General features: G+C 35.1%; 1 protein-coding gene across 2 annotated transcripts; it reads right to left on the reverse strand.

Moving 5' to 3' along the window:
• Positions 1-250: 250 nt before the first annotated feature.
• Positions 251-18,161, reverse strand: LOC143226549 (uncharacterized). 2 transcript variants are annotated; one of them, XM_076457660.1, is made up of 3 exons: positions 17,975-18,161; positions 8,523-9,491; positions 251-1,072 (listed from the first exon to the last, which is right to left on the reverse strand). In XM_076457660.1, the coding sequence occupies exons 2-3, from the start codon at positions 9,462-9,464 to the stop codon at positions 995-997; spliced, it is 1,020 nt and encodes a 339-aa protein (XP_076313775.1). In that variant the 5' UTR covers positions 9,465-9,491; positions 17,975-18,161; the 3' UTR covers positions 251-994. The 2 variants fall into 2 exon arrangements, with proteins under 2 accessions (XP_076313775.1, XP_076313774.1); XM_076457659.1 differs by having other exon boundaries at positions 8,523-9,526.

Below are 18,161 nucleotides of genomic sequence, written 5' to 3' on the forward strand. Positions count from 1 at the left end.
GAATAAAAAAACATTTTTTATTATCACATTTATTACAAAGTTTCGAAGTCTATTTCAGTACCTACAAACTCAAAATTGTAAAGTTTATTATCTAAACAAGAATCAGATGATCAAATATTGCTCATACTGCAGTCGTTTCTTTTGAAAATAAACAACAATATGATAAAAAAAAATAGTGCTTTTATATCCATAAAAACTGTCCCAATAAATGCAATAAAAATGAAATATATAAAACAGAGAAAACGTCAAGAGCAGTTTTTCATACCATTCCTTTATTATTATTACTTTAACACTGACATCAACTGAATAATAAAATTAAACCTTTCTTACAGACAAGAGTAAAAACGTTGACAAATCTGTACCTTTGTGTAAAATAAGATCTGGTAGATTACTATACTCCTATAACTCCCATAGTAACTTGGATATAGAAGTATGTATAATAAGCTATAAAGAACCCTTGTTTACAGAATATGCAATGTAAGAACAGTCATATTATATACTTCATTTCTATTACAAATGTAAGGTTATCCAATAAAATGTGGTATGTAAAACAAACAAGAACATAACAGTGAAACTGAATACAGTTCTATGGATTGATGTGAAGCAAACCTTGTTAGAGCAAAAATTTCTATTTCATTTGTAATACTTAAGAATACATAAGATCAGATAGTTTAAATTGCAGCTCATGAAACCCAAATGTTCTAAGGAAGTTCAACCTTCTCGAAGTGTTTGCTCACTTTCTTGAATTCTGATACAAATCTTGAACAAATTTGTGTCTACTTCTGATGTGAGGAAAAATAACCAACATATACAAGCAAATGAAATCTGTCATATTTTGGTTTTTAAACACATTGTGAAATAAAATATTACAACTGAGAACAAATGTCTTAAAAGTTCAAATACAATTTTCATAAATATGAAAGTCTTGAGTACACAGAAAGAATCCAAGTGCAATTCAGAAAACAGTTATTTCAAATGTTCAGTTATTTTTTTTTCATTCACAAACCAGCTCAAAGTTTTCAGCATCCATCAAATCTTGGTTGACTTGTGATGCCCAATTCTCATATTCATCCTAACAATAAAGAAATCCTCAAAATAGTAATTCAAACTTTCATAATAAAGTTACCTTATACCACAGTATTCATATTTAGTTTTAATTAAAAATCTCTTAAAATCATTCCAAACTAATTATCAAAAGTACTAAATATACTTTTCCAACACTAACATCTACTAGAATACTAGAGTTTTGTGAGTTATACTGTGTAAATATAGTAAGCAGATAAACTCTGATTTGATCTTGGATGAATAGAGAAGTAAACTGAAAGGAATTTAATAAACTTAATATAAACCAACTGTTTGTGATGCTACTTAATATAAACCGACTGTTTATAATACTTTGAATGAAACATACATTTGTTTTTTTTACATGTGGTATTATACCATGTTTGATATTACAAAGAATCTTAACCTGACATGAAGTTCCAACCAGGTTATCTGAGAAACAGCTGGTTGAAGAAGCCTGAGCTATAAAATAAAAACATTAAAATTTATACAGACAACAACAGTGGATACAACTGTTTAAGGATGACAATTTAAAAACTAATAAAACTTGAAAAATATGAACTTGAAGATTAGAAGTCAGAATATTTAGCAGTAAAAGATGCAGACTTGTTTTGAAGGCATTATTCATCTATATCAAATCTGACTTTTAAATTAACATCTTACAGAATAATATTTGTTGAAAGCTTGGATTTTATCAAGATTTTGAAAGATATTGATATATATATAGAAACTGGCTTTTGCTACACTTGTGCAGTGAAAATATTGTTTGTCTTTTTTATTTTAATTCAGACAAGAAAGCACTGAATTCACTAGAAAATATCTCAAATATCCTTTGATGTTTTTAATGTTCAACAGATATATTAGGAACAGTCCTAACAATATATCTCTATGTAACTTTGTACAAACTCTTATAAGTTATTAATTTTTGTTTAAAAAATAGGTGTAAACTTAATATTAATTAAAACAAAATATTCCTATTTTTCCATTTCAATTATAACTGTACAGTAGGAAGTCTTTGAGACATTTTCTAGATATAAAGGTTGGTTACAGAATACCAAATACAATAACATAAATAAGATACTTTCTTTCTCACTAGTTTTTTTTATTACTAATAAAAAAACAAGCTGTATGACAATTAATATATATGTAAAAATGGCTCATTTGGTTTGAGAAAACTTTTTACTTAAAGGAAACGAACGTTTTGACTTTCTTCTGTCATCATCAGGTTCACCGAAGAAGGTTGAAACGTTGTTCTCTCATCTACGTAAAAAATTTTCTCAACCCAAACAAGCCATTTTACATATATATTTTTCTCTACAAGTGGGTTTTCTCGACATCACTGATATTTATGACAATTAACATCTTTCTTACCTGAAAATGTATTTCTGATAGACACCTTTCTGTACACAGAAGCTTTCTTTGCATTTTTACCTTTTCAAGCATGTCTTGAGATATTTCTCACCTAAGACACAATATATGTGAACTACACTATTGAATGATGTAATAATCATGGAACAATAGCTCTTCACTAGCAGCAGGATGATGTCTTTTACGCACAGTTGATACCCATAGATGTTTACACTAAAACTTAACTTAATTCTCAGATGAATCAAGAATAATCTAGTTGCGAGAACCCCACAAATATGTGATAGAGGGGCCAGTGCAATTGCAAAATACCCATGAGTTCTCTTGAAGAGGAAAGCCTACAGAGTGTGACACCACATAGTGAGGGCTTACTAGAGGGGTAACATCTGCAAGATACTACATCCATCTCATGCAGGGTATGCTATTTGTATGGATGAATCTTTTACTGAAGAAAGTGCAATGAGTTACCAAGAAACAAGAAACCAAATCAGAAAATTTGGCATGCCAGGGAAGTGGGCAGACACTTCCACTGGTTTTTTAATGCTAGTTCATGAAAGGTACAGTCTGGAATCGACAATGAAATACATGTATACACACATACACTACAGTAGCGGTCTTATGGAAAACTCCATCTCAAGTGGGCATTTTAGGGTCCAGAGTGGACAAGTTTAAAACCTTCTGTTACTAGTAGTTCAATGTACATTTAGAGAAATAAATATGCTCTGTGAGGCAACACCAGCCACTGAGTGGGTTCTGAAAAGTGAATTGGAGTACATTATAATCAGGTAAGAAAATAAAAGAGGCATTCACCCATTAAAGACAGTAAACAGATTTGAGAATGATGATATCCTGATGGAGATGAAATTGCCAAATAGTGGAGATAAAGGTTTTGGTGAAGTACACATTCCAGACTAGAAAATTTCATCCAAAGGTCACTGAAACTGTATGGCCAGAAACTCAGTTAAATGGCAGAGCTGATGTGATGGAGTGTGATATAGCCTCTGAGTATCTCCATTGTAGAAGGAATAGACAATCTGGATAAGCAGACAAATTAATCTAAAAAGTGTAGATTGTATGTGATGAGTAATACCCAACAACGTAAACTGGGCACAAAATACAAGCATGGTCAGTTTGATCATAAAGGGAAGAGAACAACAGAAGAGATACAAATGAAAAAGTATAATCTCTAGAGCTGCTCAAGTCTTAAGAAGAAACAAGTAGCCAAAGAATAAGATCAAGGAAGGCATCAAATTCATAAATATCAGATCTGCAATGACCAAGAGCAAGAAAGAGAATGAAATATGTTTCTTGAAAAAAAATGGTATAAGAAGCTAGTGGCCAAGGATCCAGATGAGGACTAGAAGAGAATGTGCAGAATCACAGTCTGCTTTTAGCCAGGCAAAAGAAGTGGGAGACACTGAATTAAGAAATTCTGAAGTCAAGTGAATAGAATAGGAGAGGAAAATGCAGAATCATGGTGATAAGGGTGAAAAGTAGTTGAAAAGACCACCTAATGGCCCATGATGATGGAAACCAATAATCCTTGGTAAAACAACCAGGTCATCTAACTGTTGTTCACCTTTTGAGATGTTTTAACTGGTTGCAGCAGGTGGACTAGCAACATAAAATGCCACTTTGTTTACAGACAGAGCAGAAGAGAAGAAAAAAAAAAAAACAGAATGGCTACATTGTCAGAGAAACCTGACTGGACAGATCCCAAAAATGAAGACAAAGGTACAACACACCCAGGTGAAAGAGACATATGAGGTTGTAGAAAGAGTAAGATAGAGGCAGAGGTGCTCTGGATACTAGCAATGAATAAGAGAAAAATTAGACAGATCCAGCCAAAAAGATGGTACAAATGTGACTCAAAGTGGAGTGTTGCAAATCAACACCAAGACACATGGCAGAAGACAAAGAGAGTAGTACACTAGAGAGAAAAAGATGTGGCCAATCCTAATTTTGGTCATCCACAGGAACTAAAAGAAGAGGAGTTTGGTATTGAGAGAAATAGGAAAGGCATCAATCAACTAGGAAAAAATTTCAAAAAATACCTGATGACAGAATGACAACTTAGGAGAATCTTGTTTAGATGAAATAACCAATCTGCCACTAATTTCTAAGATTCTGAGATATGACAAGCTGTCAAACAAACTTTAAAGGAATAGGTCTAAAACAAAATAATCCAATGTGTGACAGCAAAGATCCCTAGAGCACATCCCACCCTGATGACTGATGTGGGAAACAGCTGTAGAGTTGTCAATGCACTATAACCAAAAATCAGCTAAAAGTTTCAGAACACTAACATGGAATATACACCCTATAGGAGATTGAATCTCTGAAGATGTGGTGTCATCAAGAAACTCACCTCAATTCATGAGATATAAGGCAGCAAAAAGATAAAAATCTGAATGAGAGCAAAAGTAGGATGCCAACCACAGTGTTGACATGATGTAGCTACCACAATAGTTCCTTGAAAAGAAAGGATGGTAGCATTACAAGAAAGGACAGAAAATCACAAAATATTTTCCTATTATTGCACTATAACCAAAAATCAGCTAAAAGTTTCAGAACACTAACATGGAATATACACCCTATAGGAGATTGAATCTCTGAAGATGTGGTGTCATCAAGAAACTCACCTCAATTCATGAGATATAAGGCAGCAAAAAGATAAAAATCTGAATGAGTGATGCCAACCACAGCTACCACAATAGTTCCTTGAAAAGAAAGGATGGTAGCATTACAAGAAAGGACAGAAAATCACAAAATATTTTCCTTTAATTGCTCAAAGTACATTGAAGAAGCCCCATGTAAGCCCAGCCTACAGAAACAAGATGTTCCCAGAGATGCAACAGTTGCCAAAAGAAACAGAACCTGTTGCACAGAAAATACAGGAGAAACAAGAGTTTAGGTAACTAGATCCTCCTTTTTCCACACATAAATGGGTGAAGGATAAATCTAAGTTTAGAATTGAAAAAGACTTCAATGTGGACCAAATATTAAGTCAGAGTCTCTTGGAAAAAAGATGTCCACAAGAAATAGGCTTTCTGAAATAATAATCCAGACATCCATGTAATAATGGAAATGAAGTCCAAGCCTGCAGACATGGCAAGCAGATACCCTCACAATTAAAGTGAAAATACAAGGAGTCAAAGCAACACGCTTAAAACTTGTATACATGGTCCCAGCAAACAAAACAAATGATGTAAGGAAAGGGCAACTGGAATATGGAAAAAAGCATCCAAGATGTCATCTTTAGTCATCAAGAGTATTATGTTACATATTATAACTTTCATCAGATGAGTCTATTATATTACATATTTTATGTATTACTATTTTAAAGAATCTGAAATATGAATTAGAATTTAAAAGTTAATTAACTGTTACTGTGTATCAAATTTATGGTATTTGCCAACAAGATTGATACACACAGTTTCCTTTTAAAACACATGTATTTTAATATACAAATTATGACAACAGTTATTAGTAATAATTATTGCAAATGATGGTTTATATAGACAAATCTTATAAACAATACTGAGTCATATATCCAATCTAGATCTAAATAGTTTATCAATGATCCAGGACTACAATGAGCAAATTAATTCTAAGTTGATATTTTCACACATCTCGCATGAACTCGCTAGCTTGACTGGCTTCACACCACTGACTTTTACTGGCAATGATATTTAATGTCCTTACAGGAATTTTAATATTCAAAGTAGCTCATTAAAGTTGAACAGTTTCTAATGTTCAAAATCCATAAATGTTCCTGGTCCAATTCTGTAGTTTTCTGATAACTCACAATTATGACTTCCCAAGCCTACAAAACAGAGTGTAACTGCAAACAACAACCTTATTTGTCCCTCAGTACATCAGTTTCTATGTACCAATCATGCAAATCAATAGTATTACATACACACCTACTGCATTGTTGATTCTTACACTCAAAAATCTTCTACAAATTTTGAGAACACCCGGGACTTACACAATACATAATCAACAATATACATTACATGCAAAAAAGATAAGTATTATGAAACAAGCATATGTATTAAAATAACCATATAATGGCAAATCTGTTACAATAGTCTATGGTAAAGGACCAATGTTGAAGAAACCCATCTATTTTGAACCAAGAAATCAACAAATAATGAGAGAAGAAAAGTTAATGACAATGTCAGTCCCTGCTTTGTTTTGGGATAACAAAAAGCAAGAATATAACTTTGGAGAGAAGCAAATGACCCTCTTGATGGCTCTTGTCACAAGGAAAAAAAAAGAGAAAAGAGGTCACAGGAGAAAGATTAGATTTGAAGAGAAAAGCTGTGTATTATGAGCTATAAAAGGGTCCAAAGGTCTGCAATAAAAAGAATAGATGGGTCCCCACAGGCCCTGAGCTGATTCAGTTGAAAGGATTCACAGATGGGATTTGCAATGGCCAACCCAATGGGAGAGGAATGGTGAGAAGTGGAAGAAGGACAAAAAGAAATGTGAAAAAAGTGAAAGGTTCATGAGGTTGACAATAGAAGTGGACTCAAGAGTTTGTGAGAGACAAGAAACCAGTCAGGAGCATCCTTAAAGACTTCAGTGTGAAGAAAAGGAACAAGATGGAGATCATAGAGAAAAGAATGGGTAAGATGAAGGGCAGAGATAGAAGAACATCATATTCCAAAAAGTCCCAGTAACAGTAAGCAGAGACAAGACAGAAAACAAATCTCTGGCTAAGGTATTGAAAAAGATGTAGAATGTAGGGCTTCAGACAGGAGTTAAAAAAAAAGAAAAAGATAGGTAATAAAGGAAGTGGGTCAAAAAAAAGGTGGAAAAGGAAAAACATAATTACTAGATAGTGTTACTGAAGTTAAGAAGTAAGATTTGATCACACTTTATCCTTATAGTTTGGTTCATAATGAGAACACAAAATGCAAGGAACTATCGTGGTAACATCTTAAACAAAGAGCCTTCAATGGTCATAAAGTAAACAACACTGCTAGAACCTTGGGAGGAGTTAATAGTCATCACAAGTTGAGAATTAATGGTTGTTGTACCAATTCACCAGATCAAAATTTTTTTCTTAAAGTTATTTATTGGTGATGTAGCTTTAAACTAATGTTAAAACACTAAAAGGAAAGCAAAGAAATTTAATATTGTAAATCTCATAAAACTGATTAAGTCTGACCTCAAAGAAACATGTCTGTTAAAGACAATGCAAAGAGTAAATATGAAATTACTCTTGGATACACGTTTTTATGGGGAACTACTGTACTTGGAGGATGTGTCATCTTCCTACTGATGGAGGGCTATTGTCGCAAGATGTTTACCTCATGCATTAGTGCAGTTCTTAGGTTGAAAAAGCTCAAAGCTAGCAGTACACTCAAAATTGTAGATCTGCACAAAAAATAGCTACTACATGAAAAGAGGCAAGTTTATCATTTTAGAAGGTATATGTATTTAATCTTTAGTGATCCAGGTAAATATCCTATAAAACTGGCAGTAACTGATGGTCTTTGTTCAAGCTCCAGTCAGGAAAACAGCCTGCTTTTTGTTAAAAAAACAATTCAAACTATTAAATTGATAACCTTATATATGACATATTATAAACCTTTTGACATTGCTTAAGTGTGCTGTAATTGAAGAAAATAGATTTGTGTGTTGACAAATTAGTTCAGATCAACTCTGATACTGGAGATCAGTCTGCATGGAAAAGTTTCTTAAAATCAGTGAAAGGAATATCTGAAGACTCAAGTCAGAGCTTATTTACTTTTCAATTATTTTTACATAAATTTTTTGATTATCTGAAATTATCTGGGTTTAGTTTATATTAGATAACTGCAGTGATGAAGCATACAAGTTAAAATGAATATTACAGATATTCAGGCAAAATATCAAGAGGCAGTTTAAAACATAAATATTCCACTGATTACATTAAATACCACATTAAATGGCAGAATTCTCTAGTTATAAATTTTTATTACAAAATAATTTCTACTAAGTTCATGGAATTAGTTTATTACAACATGATTAACATTGAGCTCACTCAAGCACAGATAATGAAACTGTGATATAACTGATAAATAAAGAACAGTTTGACTTACATTCTGGGTTTTTTGGTTCTTTCTCTTTCCTGAAGACTTTTTTTGGTTGTCTTTGTTTTCCTCATGATAATGAGTTTCAGAGTCTAGAACCAAACATTTCTTAATGGCTTTAAGAGAAGAGCGACTATAGCTTTTTCTTGGCTTCTTTGATTCCCCAAATTGTATAACAGGAGATGAAGTATTTATCTGTTCAGTATTACAATTGGAAGGAGACTTTATGTCTGTGTAGTTTTGAGATGCCACAGGAGACAAATCTGGAGGTGTTTCAAACAGAGAGACAAGTCCATAATCCTCAACTGTGGACAATGAATTACACTCCTTGTCTTCAGTGCTAAGTAAAAAAGGTTCTTCACTGCTGCCTAATGGCCTGACTGGTGAAGAGGTAACATTTTTAGGATAATTTGGTGTAGAGGTGTAACACTGGATGGTTGTACAAAGCCTTTCAGAATGATTGTATGAAGTACTCAATGCTGTGATTTCATCACATCTAACACCTGCAAGTGTCTTGCAGTTGGTTCTAAGCTTTGTCTTATTAGGTTTGAGACCAGAGTTTTGGTTTGTGCTGTTAAGAGGTGAAAGTAAAATACCACTATCAAATGAAGAAGAAATTTTGCTTTCTTTTGAATTACATGTGATTCTAAGCCTTTTTTTCTCCCACTTACATTCATTTTCTTTGTTTCCCAAAGACAACTCTAAATCACTCTCATTATTACAAGATGTTGAACACAGCGCACTGGATCCGACTTGGTGGAAATTAGATAATAAACCGTCACTTCTAGAATTATTCACAGTATTTTCTTTTGGCCTTTTCTGTTTAGTTTTCTTCCTCAAAGCCCTACTTTTGGGAGTTTTGAAAATCATAGAAGAATTTTTCACTGTTGTTATTAAGTTATCAGTCCTTCTCAGTGACCTTCTGCACATATTTCTGGTTACTGCAACCATTTTGTAAATGTCAACTTCCAAAAACTCCTATAACAAAATGAGTTTCCTTGCATTTAAAACATCTAGAAAAAGAAAGACACTTCAGAATGATAGTGCTGCACTTACATAGATAAACTATGGCTGTTGAAATCATTACATACTTATAATTAAGAAAAAAGATGTTTTAAAATATATGAAAAAAAGAGCACATTGGCACAAGCACAGAATCACATCAATTATATTTTTGTATATTCATAAAAAGATTTGTTCTAAGTTATAAATACTATATCTGATATTTATGAAACAAAATAAATATTTTAGATTGAAGAATATTCAGTGTACTAAAAACAAAAAAAACATTTTCCAGTATTACATTTAGGTCTACCAAATTCCAGTAACAATAAATAAAAGATAGTATAATATCTTGCAAACAGTGAAACAGCATAATTAATGAAAACACAAAATGTTTAAAAAAATATTCATCTGTATCAGTTGAAAACTTTTAAACATTTTCATTTGTAAACAATGACATAAGGTTCTGATTGAGTAGCCTCTTCCAAAGAACACCACCACAAAACCTTGTATCAATAGTTCGTTTGTCCAGAGAACACAAAATATATAGAAAAATTCAAAAATCACATGAAAGGCTTTAATAATTTTGGAGCAATGAGTAAATGTATGATTGCTGAAAGTTGGTAACTGCATATAATTACAGAAATGAGAAGTTGAGAAAGATCAAAGAAATTGAACTTGTTGGTTGGACTGTTTTTTGACAAGGTGTTATAAATTATTGAGAGTAAGTTTTAAAAGATATATCTTGAAACTTCTTTTGTTAACAATCAATGATGATTTCACAAAGTCTTTCCTGACTAATTTGCTGTAGTTTTTTTTTTAAAACAAGATCATGGTTATTTTGAATGTGGCACTTTTTTGGATGTCTCAAAAGGTTTGCAAAGTCTCCTGAAGAGTTAAATTATCAAGTTCATTCCTCCATTGAATTACCTTAATTCTGATGATATGCAACCGCTGTAAAAACTGATTACACAGAATAGGGTTACTTAATGTAGTGCTATTAGCACTATGTATTTCAATATGAAATGTATCCCTTATTATAAGGCAAAAACATTGAAAAGATTTGTTGTTTAAAAAAAGAATTTAGCTGCAATTTCATAATATAAAAATAATGGACAATAAGTGGTCACTTGGTGTTTAGAGGCTGTTCTTACAAACCACCCCTGGAGAAAAAGTACGATATTACCTATCCTTTTATATTTCAGGAAACAACCAATTTTTATTTTAAAGTCTTGAGAAATGCTGGCCACTGCTACAGCTAGTACCTCATCCTACAAGTCATCACCCTGTTAGAAGAATAAGACACTCTTCACTGAAGTGTAATCTGTATTTACCAAACTGTAAACTTTGAATCTGTTTTCTCTGATAGAGGACGATGTTTTGAAAGTCTTCCACCTTTCGAAATGTTGTCCGCTACACTTGTGTCTCCATAACACAGTTACCATCCAATCTACAGAGTTCCATGAAGTAGAACCATGTTACTTCTCTAGGTCATTCAACAAGATCACCTCTCACCCTTATTTATTTTTTCATAACACACACACACAAAAGAACTTAACGTATCCCCCTGAGATAAGACTTCCATTCCTGGTATCATCTTAGCAGCCCTACTTTGAACCCATTCTAATATCAATATCTTCTCTTAGTTAAAAAAACAAACTGTACACAGTATTCCAAGTGAGACGGCAAGACAGTAAAATGTGGCTTATTGTGACCTAAGTGTCTCACAGACAACACATTAGTGCATCAGTCCCTGACAAAAAAAAAAATGAGTTAAAAAATTGTGATCAACGTGTGGTCCAGTTAGAACTTTCTCTTTCCGATCCTTACAGAAGTAAGACAGCCAATATACAATATAGGGTTTTATTTGGAAAAGCATGTTTTCATGTTGCTCACTCCAAGTCGACTGCCAGCTGCCATGGAGCCGAGCCTTAAATACAGGACCATAGTCCATGTATGGGAGAGGCACAGCGATGATAGTGCCTGAGGCAGATAACTGCAGTGTCGGCGAGCTCGTTCCCACAAATACCAAAGTAGCCTGGTATCCAGAAAAACTGGATAGAAGTAGATGTTAAAGAGAAATGGGCTAGTCAGTTTTGAATATTGGCAAGAACAGGGTGTGAACCAACATGAAGCAATTCCAGGGCCAGTATAGAACTAAGCGAGTCAGTATAAATTGTACAGTTTCAGTCCTGCTTAGCTTCTATGTGATCCAGGGTAAGAGAAATGGCATACAGTTCAGCAGTGAACACAGAAGCTGTAGAGGGGATTCTGTGCACAACCGCTGAACTACAACAAACCATGACAGAGCCCACACAGTCGCCTGATTTCGAACCATCTGTATCAATAGGAATGGAAGGATGGTTCAAAAGATGTTCAGCAAATAGCAGACAGTATTTCCAATCAGGAGTGTCTATGTTTCTCAGATGACTTACAGATAGGTCACAACTGGAGACTGTAAGAAGCCATGGTGGGATGGGCTGGCCAATGGATACACCAATGTTATCCAAGGACAGACCCAATTCACCCAACTGCACCTAAATACGAAGACCAAAAGGAGCAATGGCAGACTGTCTGTTCTGAAAAAGTATGGCCCACCAAGGAAGAAAAATACAATCCCAGATGGGATGCTTTGGTAAGGAACTAAGTTTTGATTCATATAGTAAAGACAGTTGCAAATGGCAGAGGTATCAAGAAGGTTCATGAGACTTTATAATGAATAGGGTCCAGCATCTTTAAGGCTGATGGTCTGGCAGAGCCATAGACCTGTGAACCATAGTCGAGTTTTTATCGAATAAGAGCACAATTTATCTTCAGGATAGAACGTCAATCTGCTCCCCAAGTGGTGGAAGAGAGGACACTGTGGATGTTTGGTGCTCTTGTACATTTGACCCATAACTGCTTGATGTGTGGTACAAAGGTCAGCTTATGGTCAAGTCTCAGGGACTACAGGCAGCACAACTTCATCGATACAGAGTTCAGGATCAGTGTGAATACCCTGTTAGTGGCAAAAATGCATGCAAATGGTTTTAGGGAGAGAGAAGATAAAACTGTTTGCTGTGGTCCACTTCAGTAAATGATTGAGGGCAGTCTGTAGCTGCCACTCCATATACCTCATGTTTGAGGACTGACATGAGATGTGAAAGTCATCGACATAGAGCCTGTTTGCAACAGTAAGAGGGAGTTGTTCAGTGATGGCATTAATCTTTATACTGAAAAGTATGACACTCAAAACACAGCCCTGAGGGACTCCAAGTTCCTATAAAAAAGAACAGGAAAGTGTCAAACCCACACGAACTTGAAATCTCCTGTCCATTAAAACATTTTTAATAAAAATGGGCAAATGACCATATAACCCATATATATGGAGGTCTCGCAAAATGCCATACCTGCATGTTGTATCACAAGCCTTCTTAGACGTTTCAGGTTGAATCAGGTGCTCCATGATAGAGAACTGTCATCAGAACCCACACTGGATGGGCGAGAGGAGGTTGTTTGATCTGAGAAACTAAATAAGACGAGCATTAACAATCCTTTCTAAGGTCTTACAGAGACAGCTTGTCAAAGCAACTGGATGGTAGTTTGAAGGAATCTTGGGATCCTACTGAGGCTTAGAGAAAGGTATGACAATAACATGGCACCAGGCATCAGAAAAAACATTTACCTGCCCAATCCAGTTAAAAACAATCAGAAGAATAGCAAGAGAAGCAGGACATAGATGGTGCAGCATTTCATAGCGTACATCAACAGGTCCAACTGATCTACTGCCAGAGCAACGAAGGGCCAGTTTGAGTTCCACCAGTGTAAAGGGACGATTATAGTTATAGAGACAATCAGCTTGAAAGGATAGAAGTGATCACCCTGCCCAAGTCTTGGTGGTTAAGAAAGTGGAGGAAGAAGCAGAAGAGCTAGATACCTGGCAAAAGCTTTCACCTAGAGTATTGGTGATACTCCAGGTATCAGCTATTTCCTGGCCATCAGATAGCAAGATTGAGAGGGGACAGAGTGATATTGCCCACTGACCTTTTGAATCTTGTCTCATATGACTTTGGAACTGGTGGTAGAAGATATGCTGGTCATGAACTTAATCCAAGATTCTTTCTGGCTTTGACGTCTTGCCCACTGAGCATGTGCACGGGCCTGCTGGAAAGCAATGCAGTTCAAGAGTGTGGGATATCTACGGAAAGTATCCCAGGCCCGTTTTTGAGCCTTCTGTGCCATGTGGCAGGCAGGATTCCATCATGGACAAGGATATAATGGAAAACATTTAGAAGTTTCAGGAATACATTGAGCAACTGCTTGTATAATACAGTCAGTTGCTGCTGCCACACAGTCATCTATTGATGGCAGGATCAAGTTCTGTGAGAGCAGTGAAAGAGGGTCAGTTTGCCTGATCCAGCTTCCACTGGGGCATGCAGATTGGGTGGGATTGACCACAGCCAGTCTCTTTCAAAATTATAGGAAAATGATCACAGCCTTGTGGATTATTGTCAACCCTCCATGAAAAATGGGAGAATAATGAAGGGTAGCAAATTGAGAGTTCAATAGCAGTAAAGGATTGACTAGGCATACGGAAATAAGTAGAAAAACCACTACTAAAAAGAGAAAGGTTGTGATCAGAGAGCGTATGCTCTACAAATCAACCCCTCCTATCAATGTCAGCACTTCCCCAGAGGGGATGATGTCCATTAAAGTTCCCCAGGATGAAAAAGGGAGACAGCAACTGTTCAATGAGAACATCAAGGTCTGATTGATCATATGTCTCTCCAGGCAACAGGTAAAGAGAACAAACAGTGATGAAATGACCCAAGGAGAGACAGATGATTATGGCCCCCAAGGGTGTGTTGAGCAGCAAAGACAGGGTGGGCACATGCTGATCAACCAACAGTGCCATTCCTTGCACTTGTCCATCGCACAGCCTGTCATTTCTGTACAAAGAAAACTGCCAAAATGTGACTGTATTGCCAGGTTTCAGAAATGTTTCCTGTAAGGAAAGACATACAGGATGGTAGGAAGCAATCAGTGTTTTGATATCACCCAGATTATAACATAAAATTTGACAGTTCCTCTGTATCAGGGAACCCATTTTTATTTACATGTAGATGAATTGGGTGGAGAACCCTTCTGTGTAGGACCATGTCTTTTTTCCTTACTGTCCTTATTTAAGGGAGGTCTATCGACCTCCATGGATCCTGCCCTGGATTGATTGGGCAGATCTTTGACTGAGGACGTGAACAAATGATTGTTTTGCATCTTGAGGTGGGAAAAGAGGATGTATCCAAGGAGATGCTTGTACCTGGAACAAAAGGATGTTGAATTTGGGGTTTGTTGGAATGTAGTAAGGGACAAAGATGGGTGTTGAAGTTGATTCATCAACTTTTGTAACCATGGAGGTCAAAATACTTTTCATTTGTTTAGAGAATGATTCTTTTGGAGGCACAGAGAGATCAGTCTGCATTCACATTGTAGTTGTGGAATGAAGTGCAGCAGCACATGTCCAAGATAAAGTGGTGAACAGCAACTTTCAAGCCTCAGAACAAGTAATGTTATGAATTGTTTTCAAATGCTGCACCTCTTTTTCTTCCAACCATTTAGAGCAAGAATGAAAGTATAATGGGCGAGAACCATTGCAATTGACGCAGTGAGGGAATGTTTCACACTCATAGGCATCACGGTCCTTGCCACCACAACAAGCACACGTCAAGGATCCATGACATGATGTTTTTGAGTAACTGAACCGCTGGCACTGGAAACATCGGAGAGGATTTGAAACGTATAGCTGTACTCTGCAATTCAGATAACCTGCTTTGACGGTGGCAGGTGGACGTGGTGACATAAATGTGAGAATTGGTCGACATCACAATTCCATCTTTGCGAGTGGATATACACCTCACTGCAGAAACTCTTTGGGTGGAGAAATCAGCAAGAATCTCTGACTCTGGGATGTTCTTGAAATCCCACTACAATGCCAAACGAGGACACTGCAGCAACGTAAGGGTTTCGTGAGCACTATACCCAAACACCAGCATCAGATACAATGTTTACAACACCTGTTGAGCACATCCAACACTGGTACTTGGTTGACCCTAGCCTGAGCGGAAAAGCCAATTGACCCACGGGGACCACCCCATGGCCACCCGTCTACTGGAATTCAAGGACAAAGTAGAGTGTTAGGGTTGGACCCCTTAACCTTAAACTGTATCCCCTCCTCCCCTTCGCGGGTTGCCATGCACAGCAAACATGTGGGTGGATGTTTAGATCCCAGAGAAGGTAAACTGAAAGAACAGAACCTTCCCTGGGAGGTCCCCTCACCATGTACAGGAATCCACACTGAGGGCTTTTCTTTCAAAAAGAAGAGTTAAAAGGTATCTGAGTGAGATGTTCAAGATTTTTAAAGGAATTGATAATATTGATACTTTGTTTTTTTATATTTTGTTTATTTAATGGTGAGGATGACAAGACTAAGGAATAAATATAAATATGTCACCTTCAGCTAAGGGTTTTATTTTCTAACAGGGTGTTGAGCTTTGGAATGGATTGATAAATATTTGAATAATTTGACTTTATTGCTAAGTTTAATTTATTGCACAGGATGACCTAGATGAACCAAAAGATTCCTCACTGTCCTTACATTATATATATATACATATTTGGGTTTTAGAGGCCAGTGGTGGGAAATGCACAGCTTATTGTGTAGCTTTGTGCTTAACAAACAAATAAAACATTATTTGCATTAGTTGGATAAATGGACAAATCAAATACAGCAATAACTGTAAATTCAAGGTATGTATTAGTTATTTTCGTGAGTTGTCATGTTAGCTAATTAAGCTGAAATGTAAGTAAAAGTTGATAATGATATTATTTCCAGCACCAAGTAGTTGTATTAATTGAAAACATTAATTTTGATTAGTTGGTTATTTTCATGACATCAATCAATACAATAATAATTTTTCTAACAAAAACCAGTAATAACTGGTAACACTAGATGAATATTTTAATGCCAGTAATTGAGTTAATTGTAATTATGATTAATAAATTATCTTGTGACCCTAACCAATGCAACTGATGCTTATAAGTACTCAATTAAGCAAGTTAATTGCATAGCTCTAATGAACATGATAGCTTTGTATGAATAGCTATTTGTCCCTTGAGGTTTTCCACTTTAGACTTCTCCATTCAATAGCCTGTTCAAATTTACTTAAGACAGTTTCTTTTTAAAAGTTTGGCCTTGAACTTTATTAATATTTTTTTTTGGAAAGAGATTCTGTTTTATTAACGCATACAACTTTTGACTGATCATACCACATTTGAAGCGATGTGGATAAACTACTGTATTTATTTTGATAAAAGATAGTAGTGTTCACTGTAATGAAGATCTAAAACATGTTGGAACATTCCCAAAGTAAGCAGCATGTTACAATAACTATGAAAATTCACAACTACATTAGAATAAACTAAAAGCTGAGCTTACCTTGGCCATGTCACTTAACAATGACTATTATTATGTAAAAATAGGTGTTGTATTTCTGAATATAATCATAAACTGTATTTTAAATGCAAGGTTGTCAGTTGTACCTATGCAACTTCTGTCATAACTGCAAAGAGGCCTGCAATCTAATAAGCATTTGCATAAATGTAACACTACTTGAAAGAGACAAGATTACAATATGGTTATGCATTTTCAGCATTTCAAAATATATTTTGTTCTTTTCTTTACATGTTCATGATTGAAAAAGTAATAATAGTACACTCATCTTCTTAGCTTAACACTCATAATGATAAGAGATCTAGCATCTGAAATTCTTAAGATTATTCTTCAGAATGGAAAATGAATTTAAAAAGTATAGTTAGGCACAAAAAATGTCAATGTTTCTGTTCAAATATTGGTTGGTAATACTACTGTTAAAGCACTGTAAAGTGTAATACCCAAAACTTAAAATATCAGCAGCATTACCACTAAAATAATGTAATGTGCCTTTCAGCATCAACACGTTTTATCCTTGTCATCCCCACCCACGGGAAAAATTACATTTCAGAATGCTATGTCTTGCCATTAACCGAAAAGATAAAAAAAAGCTTGTCGTCAGACGTTGAACGCTCTAACAGTAGGAATAGCAGTACTACTTCTCACTTTCAGTAAGTAATAATACTTATTAGTAGTAGTATCAGTATTACACCTCCAACTTCCAACAAATCCAATAAAAAACGACCTTCAGTCATTTAATTTAGTTGCTTACTTTTGTTCAAGAAATTAGACGTTTCTAAAGTTACTGTGTTTTGCAAATCATGACAACTCCTTATCAATATGTAATCATGCACAGAATGTTCTGAAAATGGAAAACGAATACTCAATACAATTACACACTGATCTTAATTTCTCGAAGTTAGGCTTAACGGGAATAGGATTCTACACTTATCTTAAAAAACGAAATTAGATATTGTATATTTCATATTCTTACCCACACTATAAATTGTTGGACTAACAAGTTCTTATTTCCTGGTATACTGTATATGAATAATTACTTTTAGTATCGCATTAAATGTACACAGAATCACTATTCTTTAAAACATATTTTAGAACAAATATGCATCGTCAGAGCAACAACGTTTGAAAGTTTCCGCTTTTTTGAAGCGCCATTCTGCGTT

Source organism: Tachypleus tridentatus, chromosome 9 (genome assembly GCF_004210375.1).
Source record: "Tachypleus tridentatus isolate NWPU-2018 chromosome 9, ASM421037v1, whole genome shotgun sequence".
NCBI lineage: Eukaryota > Metazoa > Arthropoda > Merostomata > Xiphosura > Limulidae > Tachypleus > Tachypleus tridentatus.